Genomic DNA, 23,339 nt, shown 5'->3' with positions numbered 1-23,339 from the left:
CTTTGTTTTCACTACCAAAAACCCAGAATAAAATGTTGAGGTTATCTTTAGTAACTATGTAGAACCTTACAGTGTATGTGCCTACATATTAACTCTTCTTGTAGAAACAGACTATAATCTCTGTGTATTTTCCCCAGTTTTAATTTATATTTACACTTTAAAGTATTTGTATTATTTTCCTGTGAATTCTCATAAACAACCTCAAATTCACAGCAGAGTAAATATGTAAGTAATCTATAGAGAGCACTGTATTATGTGAAATGAGTAGTTCTTTTCCTGTTATACACAGAACATATTTGTATAATACTGATATCATGGAGAAAGATAGAGGATATTTGCATTTTCCCCATGAAAACAGAATTATATGAATAACTAACTCTCAAAATTAAATACAAAATCCTCAGTGTAAGTTCCTTGAAAGTATGCAGGTATTATTAGTTAAGGTGGCTACTAATTTCATATTATTTTCAAGCTGAAAGGGTTATTTTTAACCCCTTAGAAATCATATTAGTGAGGAAGAGCTAAACCATTCACTCAAGAAACAAATCCATAAATATGCTATGTCAGTGAGCTTCATACTGTCTGAAAACAGCTCTTGTTCATTTAGAACAATAATCAGCAGACTGCAACTTCTAAATCTGGCCCTTGAAATTAATTCTTGGACTCTGGAACCCCACACCCCTCCAGGATGGATAGGGGCATTGCCATCTCTGCTGGTACGTGACAGAGAAGGGCAGTGCTTTGTGGCAGGTAAGGAGCCCTGACAGGGCAGTTTTCCTGGCACGCCAGAATCTACATCTCTGCCAGGAGGGCAGCATGGCAGCAGCAGCCTAAGGAAATGCTTTCAGGCCCCTCCGCCTATGACATGTATAGGACGGGGAGGAAGTGTCTTGAACTTCCCTGAGCCCAAGAATAACACCACCTTTGATCTGTAGAAATGAAAAAAAAAAAAAACACACACACAAAAAAAAAACCACAGAGCTTTTCTTTTGCAAGTGGGTTTTAAATATTGCTCCATTAATAGTTAATGCACATAAAGACCAGCAGAGTGACAGCTCCCTGTGATTATGAATTCTGGCTTCGTAACTCTAGTACAAATAGGAGCTGAACTTTAAAAATCACAGTGGTTACTTTTGACAAATTAAATTGTCCTACTTAAAAAGGTAGGAGGAATGAAGAGAAAGAAAGTGAGGGAGCGGGAGCAAATTCTCCTTGGAGATGATTTTCATATCAAGGAAGAAAAAAAAGGAGAAAAAACTACATTTGTGTTTCCCAGGCTGATGATACTGCCAATGTTTATTAAAAATAGGTCCAGAAGGTCCCAATTCAGAGGTTGACAAGATAGAGAAGTGTGTGTGTGGGGGGGAAATATTGGGAGTATGGCTCACTGTCTCTGAAAAAGAAAGTATATTTAAGAGAGTGACTAGTTTTTAATAAGAACCAGATTGCTCTTAGGACCCTGCAGTTTAAAACTAGTTAGAAAGAAAATGGTCTTACATTTCTCACAATCTGAAAATAACAAAAAATGGTTTAAACAAAAAATCCACTTTAGAGCCCATTGTAATATTAAGGTTCTAAATTATGTCAGGTTGTATGAATGTGATCTTTGCTGGTTAAATCAAATTCTTTTCCTGCATGAACTCCTTGGATAGTTTGCTTGTTTGGGGTAACCAAGATATCATATCAGGTGCCCCACTCAGGAGGTCTGCTGAATGAACAGTCAGGGTATTTATTTGCAGTTCCATGTCTAGGAGTTAAGGTCAGATGGTTTTCCAGCAGAGACCAGAATATAAAACAAGTAGGTCAAGCCAGGAAGTTAGTACCTAAACTTAAGAAGTAGTGCCTAAAAATCTTCCCTTTCACTGAGCACCATCTTATGATATTTTCTCTAACCCAACATTTCTAAATGTGGACTTTGGGGAGCAACCTGGATGGTACAATGCATAAATTGGGTCTGGGCATGACTATTTGTAAGGAGTTGAGTGATGAAATATAGAAAGCCCCTGAGAGAGAGGAAAACAAAGGTTTCAAATTCTATGATAAAAGGAATAATGATTCTGCCTGGTCTGTAGTTCCTGAGATTCTACCAACACTCAGCTGAAGGTCTCCCTTAAAAGTTTCACCCTCATTCTTTGCAATAATACCAGGAATCATAAACTTCATTCTTACCCTTAATTTTTTAACTCAATACCGTTAGCTCAATAACTGCATAAGGTGCTTTACTTAACAACATAGAGAATACAAGTGCAAGGCATTGTTCTTGTTGTTATACCGGTGTTTTAAGAAATGAAGATGATATAGATAGGTTTGAGATGCATTGGAAATGCTGTGCAATGGGTTGGGTGTCCTGTTGAGTTGCCACAATGAAGGGGAAAATAAAGAGTAAAAGAGATAATCCCACAAACTAGCACAAACTTGTTTTGTCCCAAATGCCAATAAGAAATAATAATAAATTACTGGCATCTTTCAGGGCCAACAAATTCAAAGATTACAAATGACTAAGGTAGTCTCAACAGTACCGAAAGCCTAGTGAGGCCTGGGGACCAATTGAAAGCTATGTGCTTTCAGGAGTCTCTCTGAGCAACAGGCCCCATCTCCCTCCCCCGAGGCTTCAGTTCAGTTGATTGCTGAAAAAGCAGATTAGAACAGAGGGATGGGGCATAGAAATGGGAATTCTTGGCAAAGACCTGAAATTAATTCTCCTTCTTCAGTTTTTCTAATGCAGAAGCCACCCCAAGTTCTAAATTAGTCCTTAGTCAATATCCTCAGGATTGCTTTGCAAGTTTCCAAACCTCTGGAATCTATAAAGAGAAACTCTACAAACCTGTATCATTTGCCCTTGGTTTCCAATTCAACCTTTAATATTGCTTATAAGCCAAATGCAAAGTTAGTGCTAGTCTCAAAAACTTAGATATGTTGAACACCTAAAAGCAAAAAAAATAAAAAAAAATAAAAATGATGACAAGACATGAGTCACAAATAAAGAACCCCAGTAGGAAAACGTTTGGAAAAATACTACAACCCAGAAGTACTGAGTGGGTGGAACAATGGCCTTCAATATGCCAAAATGAGAATTCTCAGGCAGAACACTTAGAAGGAAACCACAAGAAAAAGAAGACTGCACTTTTTGTTCAGTGATTTCCTATTAATTGTGATGTAAATTATATGGATGTGATTTTGACAAAGAATAGCACTGTTTCTGAAATAAATAGTGGTGTGCAAAAATACGAAGTGCATCAGGAAGAAAAAAATGTTATTTGGCAGCATGAGTGTAATAAAATCTGAGATAACAGCTTACAATTAGGTAACTTTTATATTATCTTTTCTTGTTTGACTCAATTTTTAATCTTAAGCCTTAGGAATAAAACAAATATTTTTGCATCACAAATTAACATAGGTTTATAGGCATTTTTCATATGTAATTCTTGATCTTGACATAAAATGTAAAATCACCTAGCTTTGGCTACTAGGTCAAGATTGTTATTTTAATAATATGTTATGCCAGAAGATATATTGGGTTGTTTTGTTGTTAATGTGGACAGCTATCCATACAGGAAATAGCTGATAGTCAACAAACTCGATTAATGTTGGACAGAATTCTTTAGGGAGTAAAATATCACCATTTGCTGAGTCCCTGAGAAGCTATATCTTCTCCTAACCAAGATGATTCCCAGGGGACATTAATTAAAGTGGGCCAGACCCTCAAAAAGTACAAATAAATACTTATCTTTAGAGGAGGGAAAAGTTAAAATAGTATATTAAATAACGGTAATTTCAAATGATAAAGATTGAAGAAGAAAGAAGACAACTTTTATTTGACCTTGAATGTACTTCTTATTCTATAAGAAATTTTTAAAAGCTAGAGGGTAGTTGTTTCTTGTCATTATACTGTTGCTGATTCTGTGGTTAGTTATTAATTTTATTTTTTATGATTCACAATCTGCTCTTTGAAATATGCCATATGCTCAAAGCAATTCAAGGATGACAACTGTCAGAATTACTCCAATAAAAATTGCCTAAATGAGGAAGATTTACTACAGTCTGATATTTCCGTGGAAAGTCCCTCTACCCTCCCCAACAGCTTTCCAGCCACTGTGAATCTTGCAACCATTTTTCAGTCAAAATCACAGGGTTGTTTTGTAAGAACGTCTAAGACCATTTAAGTGGAATTTGTAAAACACACTAGGCTAAGGGTGAATTAGCAGACCTGGAAAACAATATAGATAGTTATTAGATGGACAGCCGCAATCAATATGTGAGTTCCAAGCCAGTTTTCTTAAATCACACGCAAATGTATTGACTAAATATGACAACGTCTGCTCTATGTATCACTAATAAACATTAAATTGGACAAGCCCTGCACCCTGAAAGCAGCAAGCCAAACTAAAGGCACATTTTTTTTTCCTCTGGGAAGATCTGGGGGGTGGATAGAATCTACCTGAGTGCTCCAATCAAAACACATTTTGTTAAATGCGACCAGTCCATTTACCCTTCGTTTTGTTTCAGTCTATTTATTAATGCAGTTTCATTTGTTGTTATTCATCCTGAAGATAAATCTTTGTCCTTCTATAGGATTACACCAAATAGAATGTGATAAAGGGAACTTTCTTGCAATTATGATGTCGGTGCAGCCTGTCAGCACACTGGGGATGGAAATGAGTTTGGGGAGGGAAGAGAATTCTAATAGACACCATGATACATACAATGAACGCAAAGATATCCTGAGAGAGAGAGACTTGTCAGGCTAATCAGATCTTCCACAGCAAGGTAAAAGCAAGAAGGGAGCGCTAACCTTGTAAAGGTGCTGCTGCTGCTCCTCTGACATCATCAGGTCGTGGCTGTCCATCACGAGGGACTCCATGTCAATCAGCCAATCCCAGAGCTCCTGATATTCTGAATCAAAGTCCAGAAGCCTGAAGATAAGACACAACATGTATTATGCATAAATACAGTGTAGTTGTTAAAATCTTGTATTAGAATAATATATTCTTGAAAATCCATGATGTTCCTGGGTGATACCTATAAAAAGAGCAGGAAAAAATTCTCTCTGTGGTTACACATGGGTTAAAGAGGAACTCAAACTTGCGACATAGCCACTTCTTAGATTTTGAAATCATAACATGTAATTTCGATGTTCATACCTAAGACATATTATCATGGCGATTTCCATTTGCTCACCCTTTCTGATGATTTGCAGCACCTGAACGAAATGACTACTACCTTGAAAAAGAGCATCAGCGTATTTGACAGGCTCAGAAATGGTGGGTCAGTGCCATTTGAAGGTTACATGGTCCAGAATTTTGGTTAAGAACAGTACCCTCAAAATTCACACCCCTTTCTCATCTGCTAGATTTTCCATGGATACTATATCCCAATAGATTCATGATTAAGAATACTAATTTAATGAATTTCCCTATAATGATCATAATTCACTATCATATCCAAAATATAATGTTCACTGGGAAGTGGATCAATCATTTATCTGTTCCTCTGCTGTCTATCTGCCTATCTCTGCAAACATATATCCTACATTTATTGTCATGGATGAGTAGCCAGCATTTCAGCTTAACACTCAGAGATAGGCTTGAGTGACTCTGGTAAGCCAGTGAGAACCAGGGGCAGATCCAGTATTAGACAGGTGTTCCCCACAGACATGTAGGAAACAAAGGTAAGGACAGGAAGTCAAAACAATGAATCTTTGAATAGGCAGAAATCATTAAAATTCAAAGGAGGATCACTATGGTTTTCAACAAAATAAATCATTAGAATAAGGAGCTTAAAAGGATTAATGTGATTCTCTATTGAAAGCCCGGTGAATAAGTAAAGCCCAGATTCTTCTAAAACACTGTGATCAGAAAATGAAAGTGCAGATGAAAAACTATGACTTTGTCTTTCCCCGCAAAATCATCCCCCTGATAGAAATCCTAGAGTCTTGTCAAATGGTAACTGAACAAAATCTTATCCGAGCTTCTGGTCAAGATGGTGGCATAGGTAAATGTGGTACTTACGTCCTCCCACAGCCACATCAAAATTACAACTAAACTACAGGACAACCATCATTCAGAACTGCCTGAAATCCTCCTGAACAGAAGTCCTACAACTAAGGATATAAAGAAGAAGTTACATTGAGACTGGTATGAGGGGCAGAGGCGTGGAATAGACTGGTCCCACACCCACATGTGGTGGATAAAAATTGGGAAGGATATTTCAGCTGCAGAGGTCCCTGCTGAGGAGCCAGGGGTGCCAGCCTCACTCCAGGCCCTCCAGCTCAGGGTTCTAGCGCCAGGAAAAGAGGTCCTCATAACTTCTGGCTGTAAAAGCCAGTGGCGATTATGGCTGGGTAAAACAGAGGCTGCTGGAATCCCAGGAATTCCTCTTTAAGGGCCTGTGCGCGGACTTACTCAAAATCATTTTTCTGAGATCCAGCTCTGGGGCAGCAGCTCAAAAAGCACCAGAGACATATGGGGAAGGACTGAATTGTTAGGCACCAAGGCAAGAGATGGAGGGGCAGCTTTCTTCCAGACAGAAATGCTGACAGAGGCCATTGTTCCACTTCAGAGTTCTTCCTCCACAGAGCCAGCAGCGGTGTCATATCTGAGTCCCCATCAACCTGGCTCACACTGTTTTGTACTACCCTGGTGATTCCTTGAGACCCCCAACCCACCAACTTGTCGGCCCACCCAAACTGTTTCCAGTGGCTTTTCCATATTAATGGCTTGTCTTGGTTCATGCCTCAGACTTCCCTAAAATCTCTTAAACAAGCAGTGTCTGGCCTCCATGTGCCCCATACCTCTCCCTAAAAGAGGTCCCTGGCCAGGAACTAGTGGCAGCTGGCCTTGCTTCACAGCTTGGCCTCTTCTGGGCATCTCCAAGCCCAGTACAAGCAGCAGCCATCTGCAGATCATTTTGTAGCTCATGCCTGGTGGCCTGGGGTAGAACACAGGCAGCAGATGACCTATGCCTGTAACTCCCGGAAGGCCCCAGAGCCAGTGCACCCACTGAACAGCTTCAGACCATGTTGAAGCACCATGCAACCACTTCCACAAATGACACACTCAAGGGCACCAGAGCCTTGCTGAAGTAAATCCTGCTCCATGGGGTCAGCCTCTGCACAGCTGATCTTTCACGGAGGTTGCAGCCAGCCCTTGCTGTCATTTGGCCTGGGGATAAAGCCTCCCATTGACATTCCAATAGCAATAGAGACTCAACAACAAGAGGAGGGTGTATAGAGCCCCCGAGGGGCCGCACTTTGAGTGTCTAACTTGGGCAGGGGGGCTGTGTCATTGGGCCCTATAGGACACCTAATACATAAGGCCACTCTAACCAAGCCTGGGAGACATAGCAGCTCCACCTAATATATAGGAACAAACCCAGGCAGGCCACCAAAATAAGAAGACAAAGAAACATGTTCTAAATGGAAGAACAGAACAAAACTCTAGAAAAAGAACTAAACAAAATAGAGATAAGCAATCTACTAAATACAGAGTTTAAAACACTGGTTGTAAGGATGATCAGTGAACTTAGGGGAAGGGGAGATGAACTTAGTGAGAACTTCAACAAAGAAATAGGAAACATAAAAATGGAGTTAGGAAACATAAAAAAGAATCAGTCAGATATGAATAATGTATTATAGGGAATCAACAGTAGAATAGATAAAACAGTGGATCAAATCAGAGATTTGGATGATAAGGAAGCAGAAAACACCTGATCAGAATAGCAAAAAGAAAAAAGAATTTTTTAAAAAATGAGGAAAAATAAAAAACCTCTGGGACAACTTCAAGTGTACCAACAGTCTCATCATGGGGATGTCTGAAGGAGAAGAGAGAGAAAAAGGAATTTAAAGCTTATTTGAATAAATAATGACAGAAAACTTTCTTAACCTGCTGAAAGAAGTACACATACAAGTCCAGGAAGCACAGAGACTCCAAACAAGAGGAATCCAAAGAGGCCCACACCCAAGACACATTGTAATTAAAATGCCAAAGATTGAAGACAAAGAGAATCTTAAAAGCACCAAGAAAAAAGCAGTTAGTTACCTACAAGGGAACGTCCATAAGACTGTCAGCTGATTTCTCAACAGAAATTTTGCATGCCAGAGGGCTTGGCAAGAAATATTCAAAGTGATGAAAATCAAGAACCCTACAACCAAGATTACTTTACCCAGCAAACCTTTTATTTAGAATTAAAGGACACACAAAGAGCTTCCCAAACCAAAAAAATGCTAAAGGGTTTCATCATCACCAAACCAGTATTACTTGAAATGTTAAGATGTCTTCTTTTTGAGGAAGAAAACAGATAAAAAATATGAATTATAAGATGGCAATAAACATATATCTATGAACAACTGAATCTAAAATACAAAATAAAGGAACAGAACAGAAACAGACTCATAGATACAGAAAAAATTTTGATAGTTGCCAGATGAGAGGGGGTATTTGGGGACTAGGTGAAAAAAGTAAAGGGATTAAGAAGTACAAACTGGCAGTTACAGAATAATCATGGGGATGTAAAATACAGCATAGGAAATATAATCAATAATATTGTAATACTATGTATGGTGTCAGATGGATATGAGAGTTATCAGTGTGATCACTTAGTAAGTTATATAATGTCTAATCACTGGGTTGTACACTGTAAACAAATATGCTCTTGTATGTCACCTGCAACTAAAAAATAGAAGAAAATAATTAATTGAAAAGAAAAAAAAAACACATCTTTACTAGTGAAGCAGCAGCTTCAGGTATGAATCTGCATTTATCTAGTGAGTATCTTATTACCTTGTTCCTGTCTCTATATATTAAATGACTCCTTTCCAAAAAAATGAACATCCACTTTTCATAACTTACAACTTAATCTTAATAGATCTGTCAAAAATTAAGGTGTGTCTGGTGATGGAGGACTAGACTTAGAGTTGCCTATTTTACTTTAATTGCTTTACCATAATTATAAAGATCCTTGATTAGGACTGTAAGTACCCAAGGGCAGGAATTATCCATTATTAGCTAATATGCAGAACTGATTAATAAATGTTTACTTAATGCTGATGATGGGTACAGCTGATGTAGCCAAAATCTTCAGTAAGGCTAAGGTGGCCTAGAGCAGTGCTTCTCAAATTTTAATGTGCATATGGCACAGTTGAAGCGCTTGTTGAAGTGCTGGTACTGATTCAGTAGTTCCAGGGTGGGGCCTGAGAGTCTGCATTTCTAACACATATTGGCAACTGGCAACACTGCTGGTCATGGACCTCACTTTGAATAGCAAGGACTTGCAGCATAAATGTGAAATCTGCAAATATACATTTCAAAATACTAACAAACAAACAAACACCATTGTAACAGGGAGAAATAAACCATCAGGCTTTCTTCCTTAACTTTGTGAGTGACTAATAAAGAATGGCTAATAAGCATTTGTTCATATGACAGACACAATAACTTAGAAATTCCTCCTGAATTACGGTCATTATTTCTTTCTCCTTGTACTCTCCCATATTTTAACCATAAAAACAAGGGAAAGATCCACCTCTTGGGCAGTGGGGAGGGCAAACCCAACCTTTTGTGACAGCCAGTGTCTACCTTTCAGCATGAAACCAGGCCAGCTTCAGATTTCCTATGGTTCTATGGGAATGAGGACTATTACAACCAAAACAATAAGCCCAGAAAACCTTTAGGGGTAGACACTGGGTTTTCACCATAGCCTAATTTAACCCATTTATGAGCCAAGTTTCAACACTGAGCCTTTAAAAATATCTTTTTAATTTAACCTTTTTTGCCTCCTCACCGTACATAGCCTGAATCCAAAGAAGAAGGGCTGTCCCTGTACCCACATACACCCTTCAACAAATGCCTTTAGTTTCTACTTTAGCCACTGGCTTCTCAGATTCCAAAGATCATGTATTCTAGTGTAGTGGTGCAGGAAGTTTTGAGAAAAAAGGACCATTGTAGTACTCAAAATAATTTTGTATTGTTAATGCATCATCATAGAAAAACTTTAAACATGAGAATAAAGATACTTTTTTCTGTCCCCCCCCCCCAAAAAAAAGGGGGAAAGGTGGAATGCCACCCCTCCCCCCAAATTGGGAGATTATGGTTCAGGGGAATATTAAAAGGAAAGGGGAAAGGAAGGATAAAGCTCAACCCTTCCATCTCAGTGGGCTTGAGGAATAAGAAGGAAATAAAGGCAAGAGGAGTATGGGCTCAGATGCGTGTCCTCGCATCCCTTGGACTAAGGCCTACCGAAAAGGCCCATGAGACAGGTTGAAGGGAAAGCCAAAAGTGCAAGGATGTCAGCCCCATTTCCGCTAGGAAGTCCGGGAAGAAATCGCCTCGATCAGTGTCCTCACAATAAGCTGGGGTGGGGGTGTTGCAGTCAGAGAGGATCTTTGGTCAGGACTCCCTTTGCTACCCGGTTCTCTCATCCCTTTCTGCCCCCCAACGCCCCACCATGAGATTTCTGGAAGTTCAGCTGGTGAACTTGGCGGTGGCAGGTCCTGGAGCCAGACCTTAGAGAGTTGGCAGAACCAGTGAGAGTTGAGATGAGGCTTTAGTCAGGAAATACCTCCTGACCAAGCCAAGAGATAACACAGCATTATGTGGGATGCAACCTCATAATGTCCAGGGCAAGACCCATTTCAATAAATCCAGCCAGCCTGCACCTATGGACCACATTAAGACAGGGGACCTTATTGCATCCCAGAATCATAAGGTCATATAAGCCCCCTATATGCTATTTTTTTTTTTTTTTGGATAATATGATTGTCCAAAAGAAGGAACAAGAGTAGGAAATCAGAAAAACAGCATTTATCCCAAGAGTTTTTCCTTAAAGAGAATGTTAATTTATTAGGGGAAAAAATAACAAGCACTGGGTTTAAGAGCCTGACACTGATCTTAAAGCAAGTTTTTTTTTTTCCTTGCTTTACCACAAAAGCATGTGTCTTATAAAAATTATGTCAGTAGGAGAAAATAAGGACCTGGAGATTATTATGCTAAGTGAAACAAGCCAGTTAGAGAAAGACAAATATCACATGGTCTCACTTATATGTGGAATCTAATGAACAAAATAAACTGACAAACAAAATAGGTCCAGAGGTATGGATGCATGGAACAGAATAACAGATCGTTATTCTGAAAATTTAGACCTTGGGGGGGAGCGGGGAAGGGGGACAGGAAGAGATTAACCAAAGAACATATATGCATATATGCATTGTCCATGGACACAGACAATTAGTATGGGGAAGGCCTGGAGTGGGGTAGGGGTTGGGTGGAGGGGGACAAAAAGGAAGAAAATGGGAGACATCTGTAATACCGTCAACAGTTTTTTAAAAAGCCTGGTTCGTTTTCCATATGTGGATGATAAAAAAGAAACTTTGATTATGATGAAACAATTCAAGGGCAAAGGATGAATTTCTTTTTCCATCCCTAGTGCTCACCATAGTACCTGGAGAATAATGATGACTGAACATAGATAATGAAACCAAAATCCTTTAGTAGGGCAAGAAAGACTTCAGAGGAGCCAGTATGTGAAAGAGATGATAGTATCTCATTCCCAAATGCCAATACCAAGACAAGTGCACCATTGACAGGATCCTTCACTCATTCTGAAGGTGAGATTTCGCCTTCAGTTTATGATAATGGCACATTTGCTTAGAATGGTTAGATGCAGTAGATTCTCAGTTAGTCTGAGTTGCCTTCCCATTCCTTTCACATCCTCCTCTTTTCTCTAGTGAAAATTAAAGAAGATTTAGAAATAGATTTTAAACAAGTGAAAAATATATACAGGATGATAAAATGTTCAGAACAATAGAAAATTTTTCACTGTCTCTTTTCCATGTCTTTATATGCGTTTAGCTGCTCCCTTCTATTACTCTCCTTACAGAACAAAAGCCATTTCTTCTAATTAAATGCACTTCAGGCTCCTTCTCAGATAGTCTACACTGGAGACCTGCTAATGGTGAATAAACCTAACACAGATCCTATAATCATTCTTTTCCACTTGAGTCTATCTTCATCCTAGCTGAGAATATGTAGGCTTGAGTTTGTTGGATACAGTAAATGCTTTGGTTCCATGATTTTGTTTCACTAGAGTAGAATCAGTACCGGTGTTTTCCAAACAACAAATTCTCATAAGGTCCAAATACTAAAGACAAGAACATTTTTAAGGCATTTGTGCCTGACTTCAGATTCTTGGCCATGCATTCATTCACAGCTTAGAAAAGACCTGACAGTTTTTCAAATGCAGTGAAATAAAATATGTAACTTTATAGCAAATCAGCAGTTAATTACTAGAATTTCTTTGTCAGTTCTTTTGAAACCTTCTGAAATGACTACAACTTCATGTGCTAATTATATCAGGAAAATTCTTACACAAGAGTGATTTGCTTTCTCATGTTTACATTACCTGCAAAGGTATGCTAAGTGTTTCTCAAGTGATTTTATAAAAGACAATGTCTTCCAGGAAAAGTGACAGCTACTATAAAAAGCAGCAAAAAAGATCATAGATGAGTGACTGTATCAAGGGTATCATGAAACTGGTTAACAGTTCTATATCCCTTGGAAGAATATGCCGATTCTACCAGGTGAATTCCAACTAGGTTCTTTGCTTGAATTTCTGGTGACTCTAGGATCTCTTTTAAGAAGGGAGAAAGAGGAGATCGAAATTGTGGCAATAGCTCAGAATTTTATAAGGGATATGGCAGTGGGAACTAATCTTTTGGAGGGATTTTCCTCTTAAAATTTCTTTATAATTGTGCTTGGGTTTATGTCAACTCATTCACTCAAATATATAATCTCCTTCATGTTAAAATGTCTCAAAACATACCTTTCAGTACTCTATGAATATATTATGTTCTCTACGAAATTGTACAAAGCAAACTCATATTTACTCTACGAAAGTGTTATAAAGCAAACACATCACAAAAAAATGTATTCTTTTGCATACTTCTCCTTTAAATTGCCATGTACCTGAAGGGTTAACAATAAAAGAGTTGGACATTCTCTTGTGGGTATAATATTCCCATTTTAGGAGGTTTAAAAGCTTAATCATGTTATGAGGAGAAAAATCTTTTAACTCAAAGTCAGTTTTTGTTAGACAAACAAAGTTATAATGTATTTATTCCATAGTCTGAGAATTTAACAGAGACAAGGACAAAGCTATGGAAAAATCAGTGTGTAAATTTTCTCATGTTCATAGAAGGTTGGGTCAACTACTGTGGGTAATTGCCAAAAGTATTTCCCAACATCTTGTCTACCATTTTCTCTACCTTTTCAAGGTTAAAAAATTTCTAGGTCCTTTCACCACAGAAATAAAATATTAACAAGCTTATTTAGCATCATTTTTTCTGCATATTGGATAGCAATATATTATTTGTGAGGCTGGTATAGTTTAAGAAATAATCCTTTATCTAAACCCCAATGGGAGCTATGTGTGACTAGCTAAGTATTTGAATACATAAATGCATTCAGCCTTTGGTATTTAAAGTGAGCATCATTAACTGAACATTTCAACTTAAACTTTGCTTAAAAGATAAAGTTTCACCCAAGTGAAATCAATGGGAGGTGTGTGTGAATATATGAGGTTTCAGCTTGGCCCACTAAGGAATTTTCACTAAAGCAGACAATCAAATGAAGAAATCATCAAAATAGAGCAATTATTGGTTAAAGAAAAGATAATATTAAAAAGTCCTGGCAGGTTTTTGTTTTTTTTTAACCTAAGGCCCAGTAATACATATTTTGGAACATTTAAGGATGCATCTTTTGTATGTTTAATGGTTCATTTCATACCAACACATCCAAAAATACAAGACAGGTTCCTGAAATACCAGCTTGTCTATACTGGGACTTCTATCAAATGATTCAATTTTCCTAGCTTCTTTAGCATATTGATTCTTTCCTCAAATATTCACTAAGTAGTTACTGTTCACAGTATTTGCTCAAGGAAGTTTGCCTCTGGTTTTCAAAAATGACACTAAAGGAAGTGGTAACAAAATCTTGTAAAAATATAGTTTAATAATTTTACCAAAGTGAAAAACTAACAATAGATCAGAATTTCCCATCATCTCTACTCCATGTGGCATGTAAGCACAGAAGGGAAATACAATAGTGGCACCTTGCTCAATCATCATATCATTAAAGAATAAAATTTAGCTTTCCAGACTGGACTCGGATATGCACAGTTGCATGTAAAATCCCTTTCCACTCTAAACATATTAAAGTGTGGACACTAATTTATTATTTTGAATGAAAATTCATGAGCGACTTCCTCATGAGAAAAACAGGCTGCCTTTGCCATTAATAAATAAAAAGGAATATGGAGTTCTCTCTAGCAGTAATTTTGTCAGTTCTCATATATACCCACATACATGTGAAAATGTCTAAGAAAATTAAATCAACCCTACAAATGTGTTAATGACTGGCCCCACTTTCTAATGAACCCATGGACCATCTGTTCATAAACATTTGTTATTGAAATAAAAGTCATAAATCAAAAAAATTCTAACCTCCAAGACTAGCCATAAAATTAGAAATATCAATGTTGATTCCTGAATGTATTTAGAGGATTCTGTTAGGCTGTCAGGGACTCAAACACTTGTCTAAATTTTCAGCTAATAAGTTGGATTAAGTTCTAGCCAAAGAACTGGAAACCTTCTAAAGAATTGAAAATAGGTAGTGATTCTAACACAAATGGAGAAACTACTTCAGAAGGAAAACAAGAGCTATGTTTGAAAATAAAACAAAACGTAACCTTCCTATGACATTGTCGGTGTTCAAGGTGACTGGGTCCAGACTTGCTATTGACACACTAGCGCGGGTTGGGCAGTTCACCCTTTGTAAAAGGACTACCTACCTAAATCCCGCTGGTTTTCAACGACTTAATAGGCAATAGAGAATCTTTACCCTCAGCGTTAGGACAGAAGGAAAGTAACCTGGAAGTAATTCCTGCTGCCCAACCCCTAACAAAAGCCTGGTAACAGCATTAACATGGAGACCTCTCCCCCAAGATGACTTTGTCTGTCTCACCCATCTATGCTGATCCCAGAGAGCACTATGCTCAGACTCTAAGATTTTATTACTTGTAGAAATGCTCTTACCGAGTTATGTTTTAACATCCCTTCTGCAGCCTACATACAATAATGCCTTGGGAACTGGGTTTGTCTTGTAGGGATATAGTATCACAAATGCTGGTCTTCTCTTTAAAGAACTACAAGAGAAATTCCTCTCAGGACTCAATGGCATTGGAAGCTGACCTCCCACCAATATGTATTACTTTAATCTTGGGTGTGGAAAGTTTAGAGCCAAAGATAATGTTCTTGAGGATATGCATAGAATATGGGTTGCTTTCTTACATATATTTTACTCTTGCCTAACTTCAATCATAATTTACTCCATTTTATTATAAATATTTTTGTAATTTGATTCAAATTCTTTGTAAATGAGATGGGTAAATTAATAAATAAACAGGTTTTAAAGAAAAGTTAAGCTCTGTACATTAAAAACTGCCCTCCCCTGCTGGCCCGGTCATCCCTAACTGCCCTCCCTTGCCAGCCTGGTCACCCCTAACTGCCCTCCTCTGCCAGCCTGGTCACCCCCAACTGCCCTCCCCTGCAGCCCTGGTCACCCCTAACTGCCCTCCCCTGCAGGGCTGGTCCTCCTCTACTGCCCTCCTCTGCCAGCCTGGTCACCCCTAACTGCCCTCCCCTGCAGGCCTGATTGCCCCCAACTGCCCTCCCTTGAAGGCCTGATCCCTCCTAACTGCCCTCTCCTGCTGGCCTGATCATCCACAACTGCCCTCCCCTGCAGGCCATCTTGTGGAAGCCATCTTTGACCACATGGGGGTGGCCATCTTGTGTGTTGGAGTGATGGTCAATTTGCATATCACCTCTTTATTATATAGGACAGTGGTTGGCAAACTCATTAGTCAACAGAGCCAAGTATCAATAGTACAATAATTGAAATTTCTTTTGAGAGCCAAATTTTTTAAACTTAAACTTCTTCTAATGCCACTTCTTCAAAATAGACTTGCCCAGGCCATGGTATTTTGTGGAAGAGCCACACTCAAGGGGCCAAAGAGCCGCATGTGGCTCACGAGCCGCTGTTTGCCGACCACGGATATAGGATAATACTCCATTGTATTTATATATGACAATATCTTTATTCACCTATCAATAAAAATTTGGGTTGTTTCTATATTTGGTTGTTGTAAATAATGTTGCAATGAACATGGGGGTGCATATATCATTTCAAGTTAGTGTTTTTGTTTCCTTCAGATAAATACTCCAAAGTGAAATTGCTGGATCAAATGGCAGTTCTTTTTTAAATTTTCTGAGGAACCTCTATACTGTTTTTCTATAGTAAATGCATGACTTCATATCCCTACCAACATTGAACATGGTTTCCTTTCCTCTACATCCTCACCAACACTTGTTATTTCTAGTCATTTTGATAATAAGTATTCTAACAGGTGTGAGGTGATATCTCATTGTGGTTTTGATTTGAATTTCCCTGATGATCTGTGACATTGAGCATCTTTTCATGTACATATTGGCTATCTCTATGTCTTCTTTGGAAAAATCTCTATTTAGAGCTTCTGCACATTTTTAAGCAGAAATGTTTGTTTTTCTGCTATATAAATTCTTTAGATAATTTGGATATTAGCTCATCAGATATATGATTTGCACACATTTTATTTCATTTAGTAAGTTGTTTTTCATTTTGTTGATTGTTTCCTTTGCTATGCAGAAGCATTTTAGTATAATGTAGTCCCACTTATTTACTTTTGCTTTTTTTGCTTTTGTTCTTGGTGTTAGTTTCAAAAAATCATCACCAAGACCTATGCTGAGGAGCTTACTGCCTATGTTTTCTTCTAGAAGTTTTACAGTTTCAGGTCTTCTGTTCAATTCTTTAATCAATTTTGAGTTGATCTTTTTATGGTGTAAGAGAGTCATAAAGTTTTATTGTTTCACATGTATCTATCCAATTTTCCAACACTAGGTATTAAAGAGACTATGCTTTCCCACTGTATATTCTTGGCTCCTTTGTCATCAATTAATTGACCATATATGCATGGGTTTATTTCTGGTCTCTGTATTCTGTTCCATTGATTTATGTTTCTGTATTTATGCCATACTGTTTTAATTACTATAGCTTTGTAATACAGTTTAAAATCAGGAAGAGTAATGCCTCCAAATTTGTTCTTTTTTTACAAGACTACCTTGGCTATTCAGGTTTTTGTGTTTCTCTATACATTTTAAGATTACTTGTCCTATTTCTTTGAAAAAATGTCATTATAATTTTGATATCAATTTCATTGACTATTGATTCCTTTGGATAATATAAACATTTTAACAATATTAATCCTTCTAATCCATGAGCATGGAATACTTTCCATTTATTTGTGATTTATTCAATTTATTTCATTAATGCCTTGTAGTTTTCAACATACAGGTCTTTCACCTCTTTGGGTAAATTTATTCCTAGTAATTTTATTCTTTATGATGCAATTGTTAATAAGATTACTTTATTTTTTTCTGATAGCTCACTGATAGTGTATAGAAACACACATTTTTGTGTGTATTTATTTTGTATTTTGCAACCTCAGTGAATATGCTTATTAGTTCTAAAAGTTTTTTTTATGAAGTCTTTAGAGTTTTCTATATATAATATCATGTCATCTGAAAATAGTGCCAGTTTTATTTTTTCTTTTCCAATTTAGATACCTTTTATTTATTTTTCTTCACCAACTGCTTGGCTAGAACTTTCTATACTGTGTTGAATAGAAATGGCAAGAGTGGGCATCTTGTCTTGTTCCTGATGTTGGAGAAAAAGCTTTAGCCTTTCACCATTGAGTGTGATGTTGAGTGTGTTGTCATATATGGCCATTATTATGTTGAGAGATGTTCCTTCTGCAACCAGGAAGTTTCTGTTGAAACTTTTTATCATAAATGGATTTTGAAGTTTGTCAAATGCTTTTTCTGCACCTTTTGATATGATCATATAATTTCTATCCTTCGTTTTGTTAATATTATATATCACATTGACTGATTTGTGAATGTTGAACCATCCTTACATCCATGAAATAAATTCCACTTGATCATAGTATATGAATCTTTTAATATATTATGGAATTTTATTTGCTAACTAGAGGCCCAGTGCATGAATTTGTGCACTGGTGGGGTCCCTCGGCCTGGCCTGCACCCTCTTGCAATCTGGGACCCCTTCAGGGATGTCAGACTCCCAGTTTCGGCCCGATCTCCACAGGCCAGGCCAAGGGACCTCACTGGTGCATGAATCCATGCACCGGGCCTCTAGTATGCATATAAGTTCTTTGGTTAATCTCTTCCTCCTATCCTTCCCCCTCCCCCTTTCCCTCTGAGATTCATCAGTCTGTTCCATGTTTCCATGCCTGTGCATTGAGCATCTGCTCCCTGGTGGTCAGTGCTCACCATAGCTACCAGTCGAAAGGTTGGAAGTTGCTTAGGCTTTTATATATAGAGATAATAGAGGCCCGGGGCACAAAATTCATGCACTGGGGGAGGGGGGTCCCTCAGCCTGGCCTGAGCCCTCTCGCAGTCTGGGACCACTTGGGGGATGCCTTCCTGCCGGCTTAGGCCCTCCCTGGGGGAGCAGGCCTAGCCAGCAGGTGGACATCCCTCTCACAGTCCGGGAGCCTTCACTCCTTACCACCTGCCTGCTTGTTGCTCCTTACCGCTCAGCTCGCTGCTCCTGCCACCACCGCTGTACTTGCTAGTTGTGAGCCCGGCTTCTGGCTGAGTGGTGCTCCCCCTGTGGGAGCACACTGACCACCAGGGGGCAGCTCCTGCATTGAGCGCCTTCCCCCTGGTGGTCACTGTGTGTCATAGCAAGTGGTCATTCTGCCGTTGGGTCGATTTGCATATTAGGTTTTTATTATATAGGATTTTGTTGAGGATTTTGCATGTATGTTTATTAGGGATATTAGCCTGTAATTTTATTTTATTTTTGCATCCTTGTCTTGTTTTGGTGTCAGGGTAATGCTGGCCTCATAAAATAAGTTTGAAAGAATTCCCTCCTGTCCTATTTTTTGGAAGAGCTTGAGAAGGGTTGGTGTTAATTCTTCACTGGTAGAATTCACTAGTGAAGCCATCTGGTCCGCCTGTCCTATTTTTTGAAAGGTTTTTGATTACTGATTCAATATCTTTAAGTAATCGGTCTGTTCAGATTTTCTACTTTTCTTTAAACATTCTTAAAGATAATTTTATGTCCATCTGAGAGGGGTGAAGAGACTACCAAAAGGTAAGCTCCTACTTCTCTGAGCCTCTGCTACCTATAGTCACCATACTGCCCTTGTTGCTGGTTGAGAAGACCAAAACATTGGAGACCTGCTTCCTGGGCATTTCCACTTGGATGTTCCACAGACCATCAAAAGGACTACATGTAGCTTCTTCCCCCCTTCAGTTCCTCCTCTGCCTTCCCCATCTCACTGAATGACATGTCCATCTGCCAGAGTGCATAAGCCTGAAACATTTTTAAATACTGGTGACCACTCTAGTGGCCAAGTCTTATCAGTTCAACTTCCTTCTTTCAGTTTCCACTGCTGCTATCTTAGCTCGGGTCCTATTTCTCACTTGGATGACTAGAATAGCCTATTAAAGAAGCACTGTGTAGTCTTGTCCTTGCCAAGCTATTCTCCACACTGCTGCCAGAACATTGTTTAAAAACTGCCAATCTAGTCATGCTGGTTTTCCATTAGTGGTTCCAGCTGTTTGTACACCCTGCCTCCTCTGTGAGAAACATTCTTATTGTCACTTCTTACCCTGAGCCAGTCTCGGTGAGACTTCTCCTGGAAGGCTTTCCTGATTTACATACATCTGTCACCCCTTGTCTCCCATTGTCTCTACATCACCAGTGCCTACTTCAGCCAGCACTTAATAGTAGAGCTCAATAAATATTAAATGTTGAATGACACCAAAGTCAGTTGAATCCAAAGCCTCCTCTATTCTTTCTCCTCCTTGAACCAGAAACAATGTTTATTGATTTTTTTCAGGCTTTAGTTTCTAATTCAGTCTTCACATTCTCCATAAATTTCTTTTTAAAAAAGTTTCTACAGTTGACATATAATATATTAGTTTCAGATGTATAACCCAGTGATTGGACATTATATAACGTATTAATTAATTACCTCAATAAATCTAACACCATACATAGTTGTTACAATATTATTGGCTATATTCCCTATGCTATACTTTATATTCCCTCCATGACTATCTGTATCCTTCTCCATTCATTTCCAACTTAAAATCTCTAAGACTAAAGCAGTGTTTCTCAAACTGGATCTGAATCACGTGAATGACTTGTTAAACGATGTTGGGCCCCATACATTCCAATTTAGTAGATCTGGAGTGGGGCCCAGAATTGGCATTTCTAACAAATTCACAGGAGATATTGATGCTGCTGGTCCAGAAACTATATTTTGAAAACCACTAGAGCAATGGCTCACAGCTGGAAGTAAGCATTAGGACATAATCATATCTTGGCCCACTCTACCTACTGAATCCGAATTTTCATTGGGTTGGGTAGACAGGCATTTTTTCAGCTTAAAAGCTCCACAGGTGATCCATGGTTAAGAACCATGAATTCAATGATTAACTCCAGGATCTGGACTTCCCCTTCTTCCGAAGCCTTATTTTTCACACCCCTTCCAACTTTCAACCCTGCTCTCCAGTCATATAGAAAAGCAGGCAGTCTGATGATTCCAGACCTTTGCTCTCTCTCTCTGAGCCCTGGATTAGTTTTAGTTATTCATTCATGCATCCCTTCATTCACTGAGCCCTAGCACTTGCCAGGCACTGTACCAGATTTAGAGCAGTGTGGTAAACACAAAAGACACAGCTCTATCTCATGAAGCCCACCCCATTGCTCTGAGCTCCGCATCTCTCTCATTGTTTCCCCTTCTCTCTTATTGCACAAACAAATACTGGCTTAACATGCACTGCACTGTCTTGTGAGACTGTAAATTTCATGAAAGCAGAGACTGTAGTCTGTCTTTGTAGATGCTCAATAAATGTTTATTCACATTAAACTGAAAAGCTCTGCCCCTGACCTTGCCCTCTTCCAAAATTTATCTCCAGAGTCCTCTGTCTGTGATGTCTTTCCTGACCTGCTCTGACTCACTCCCACCAGTCAGAACAGCTCTGCCTTCCATGAGCCCCACCCTTAACCTCATGCAGATTTTAACTCATCTTTTATTCCATATTGTTTCTAGATCTGGCTCCTCCTACCAAACTCTGGGCCTCTCAAGGTCAGGGACCATTTTATTTTGCCTTTTAATTTCTGTACTTCATATAGCAGGTACATAGAATACTATTTGCCAAATCAATGATGAAGTCTATTTTGTTTTCACTGAAGCCTACTTTGCTGTTTTGCTATGTGTGTGCCAAACTTCCTTGTGACTTTAATGAAATATTCTTAAGATTCTTTGCAGTTCTCCATAGTAGGAAGATACCATAATTTAAATTTCATAAAGTATGGGATATGCACAACATGGAATTTAAGGGAAAAATGTTTATCAATGGTCCAAATAAAATCCTTCAGAGAGAGGGCAAAGCATGACTTATGGATTGCCCACTGCATTCTGACCCAGGTTTCTGAGCCGAAGTCTTAGGTCCATCTTACACCAGCATCCTGGACAAGCCAGTCTACTAGCCATTTTGCCTCCCAGTTCCATCATTTATAAGCTGAATAAAAGACATGGTTTGTAATCTACACTGAGTCTAGCAAGCGGGATGCTAACTAATGAATTCAAAAGAATCTTTGAAATTCATGTAATAAATGAATTTTTAGCAGTAGAAAGAGGTGTTGGGAAAAAAGAGGGTTATACTTTACAAAATATATAAAATGTAGGTGTTCTTAACACCTCTGCTCAGGGCATCATGCCATGAACATAGTAGGTCTTCAATGTATATTTACTGAATGAAAGAAACCAATCCATCTATAAAAATTGGCAGGAATGGAAAAGCACCAACCTGCTCCCAGAGAAAAACTTGTTGGGTGACTCAGACATTGCATACCCCCCAGGAAGCCACAGTTTCCCATTCGCAATGCTGGAGCCAGTGCCAAATGTCCCCCACAGGCAAACACACTCTGTGACTAAAGCTTACATAGCCTCACAAGCACTTGGGGAAATCTTCCAGCCAAACCTATTCATGGCTGCTAAACACACAGTTCATAGTTGTGCACCTTGACACACACCTGTCTGTCAAGCCAGAGTGGAAAATTCATTTCTAAATGACATCTTGGTTGTGTAAAATTCTTAGAAATTTAAGATCATTATTCTCTCTAGCATCTGAGTCCTCCATTGAGTACCTAGTACATTTTTCAACTACATACTCTTTTTAGTATGGGTATAGACATGGGAAGGAAATAAAAAATATATGAATTGTACCACCAACTTAATTTTCTCTTCAGTAGATGGGATATCTGCATACGGAATGAAGACCCTAAAAGCCCACACTATTCCCACAATTGCTTATCGGAAACAATGATCAGTCTGTGTAACAAAAGAAAAAGTTAATGAAGTTTGTGTGTCATGGAGCAGATAATTTTACAAGGCTATGTTCTTAAGGTTTCAGAATTAAGGATTTGACTGTGGGAGCAAAGAGTCTTGGGGGCAGAACAACCCAGATAACCTCACCCACATGCATTGCTCACACAATGCTTTTCTGTATGTAATCAGAAAGTAGAAAATAGTATATGGTTTTTGTCCTTAGTATTAAATAGCTGCTTTTTCTTCAGCACACTCTTAAATTTCTGCACAATGCACAGCCTTCAGTACCCCAAGGAGCATAAACAAAAGATATCAGGCAAGTTCACCTACTCCCACGTCCCTGAACAATGCTTGTTGTTAACTAAGCAATTCCCAGGGCAGATTTATGATTTGCGGAACCCGGAGTAAGCACTCAGGTTGGGTCCTTGGAATCTGAGGTCAGAAGCACGTGGTGCCCATTCAGTCTCCAGGGCTTTAGGAAACATGAAAATGTGACCTAAAGTTTGTGCTGGCGTGTACACCACAGATAATTTAGGCATTTAGGGAAATAAAAGCACATTAAGGCCTCAAAACAGCTTGTTGTTTATGCTCCAAGTTTTAACCTTTTCTTTCTTATTTGCTTTTATGCTTTTCTTCTTGTGAATACATGTCTACTGAATTATATGAGTAATCAAATATATATGTAACATGTCTATGGATAAAAGAAATCCTGACAGAGCAACAAAATATATAGAAAAGTAAATTTAAAATTTTATTTCTCAGTTCTTAAACAGGGTTATGACTTTGGTCCTTTTCCTGTATTCTTAGACCCTGGATTATAGCACAAG

At 38.5% G+C, this 23,339-nt stretch overlaps 1 protein-coding gene across 3 annotated transcripts in view; it reads right to left on the bottom strand.

Moving 5' to 3' along the window:
* AKAP6 (A-kinase anchoring protein 6) overlaps positions 1–23,339 on the bottom strand; it is a 495,085-nt gene that overhangs the window by 109,368 nt on the left and 362,378 nt on the right. For all 3 annotated transcript variants that reach the window (XM_080685020.1, XM_080685019.1, XM_080685021.1), the window contains one exon: positions 4,793–4,913. In XM_080685020.1, coding sequence (XP_080541146.1) covers positions 4,793–4,913 — 121 coding nt within the window. The remainder of the gene's footprint in view (positions 1–4,792; positions 4,914–23,339) is intronic.

The sequence above is a fragment of the Plecotus auritus genome (assembly GCF_963455305.1).
Source record: "Plecotus auritus genome assembly, chromosome: 1".
Lineage (NCBI taxonomy): Eukaryota > Metazoa > Chordata > Mammalia > Chiroptera > Vespertilionidae > Plecotus > Plecotus auritus.
Note: the sequence above shows the minus strand (reverse complement) of the source record. Positions and strands in the feature narration are given on the sequence as shown.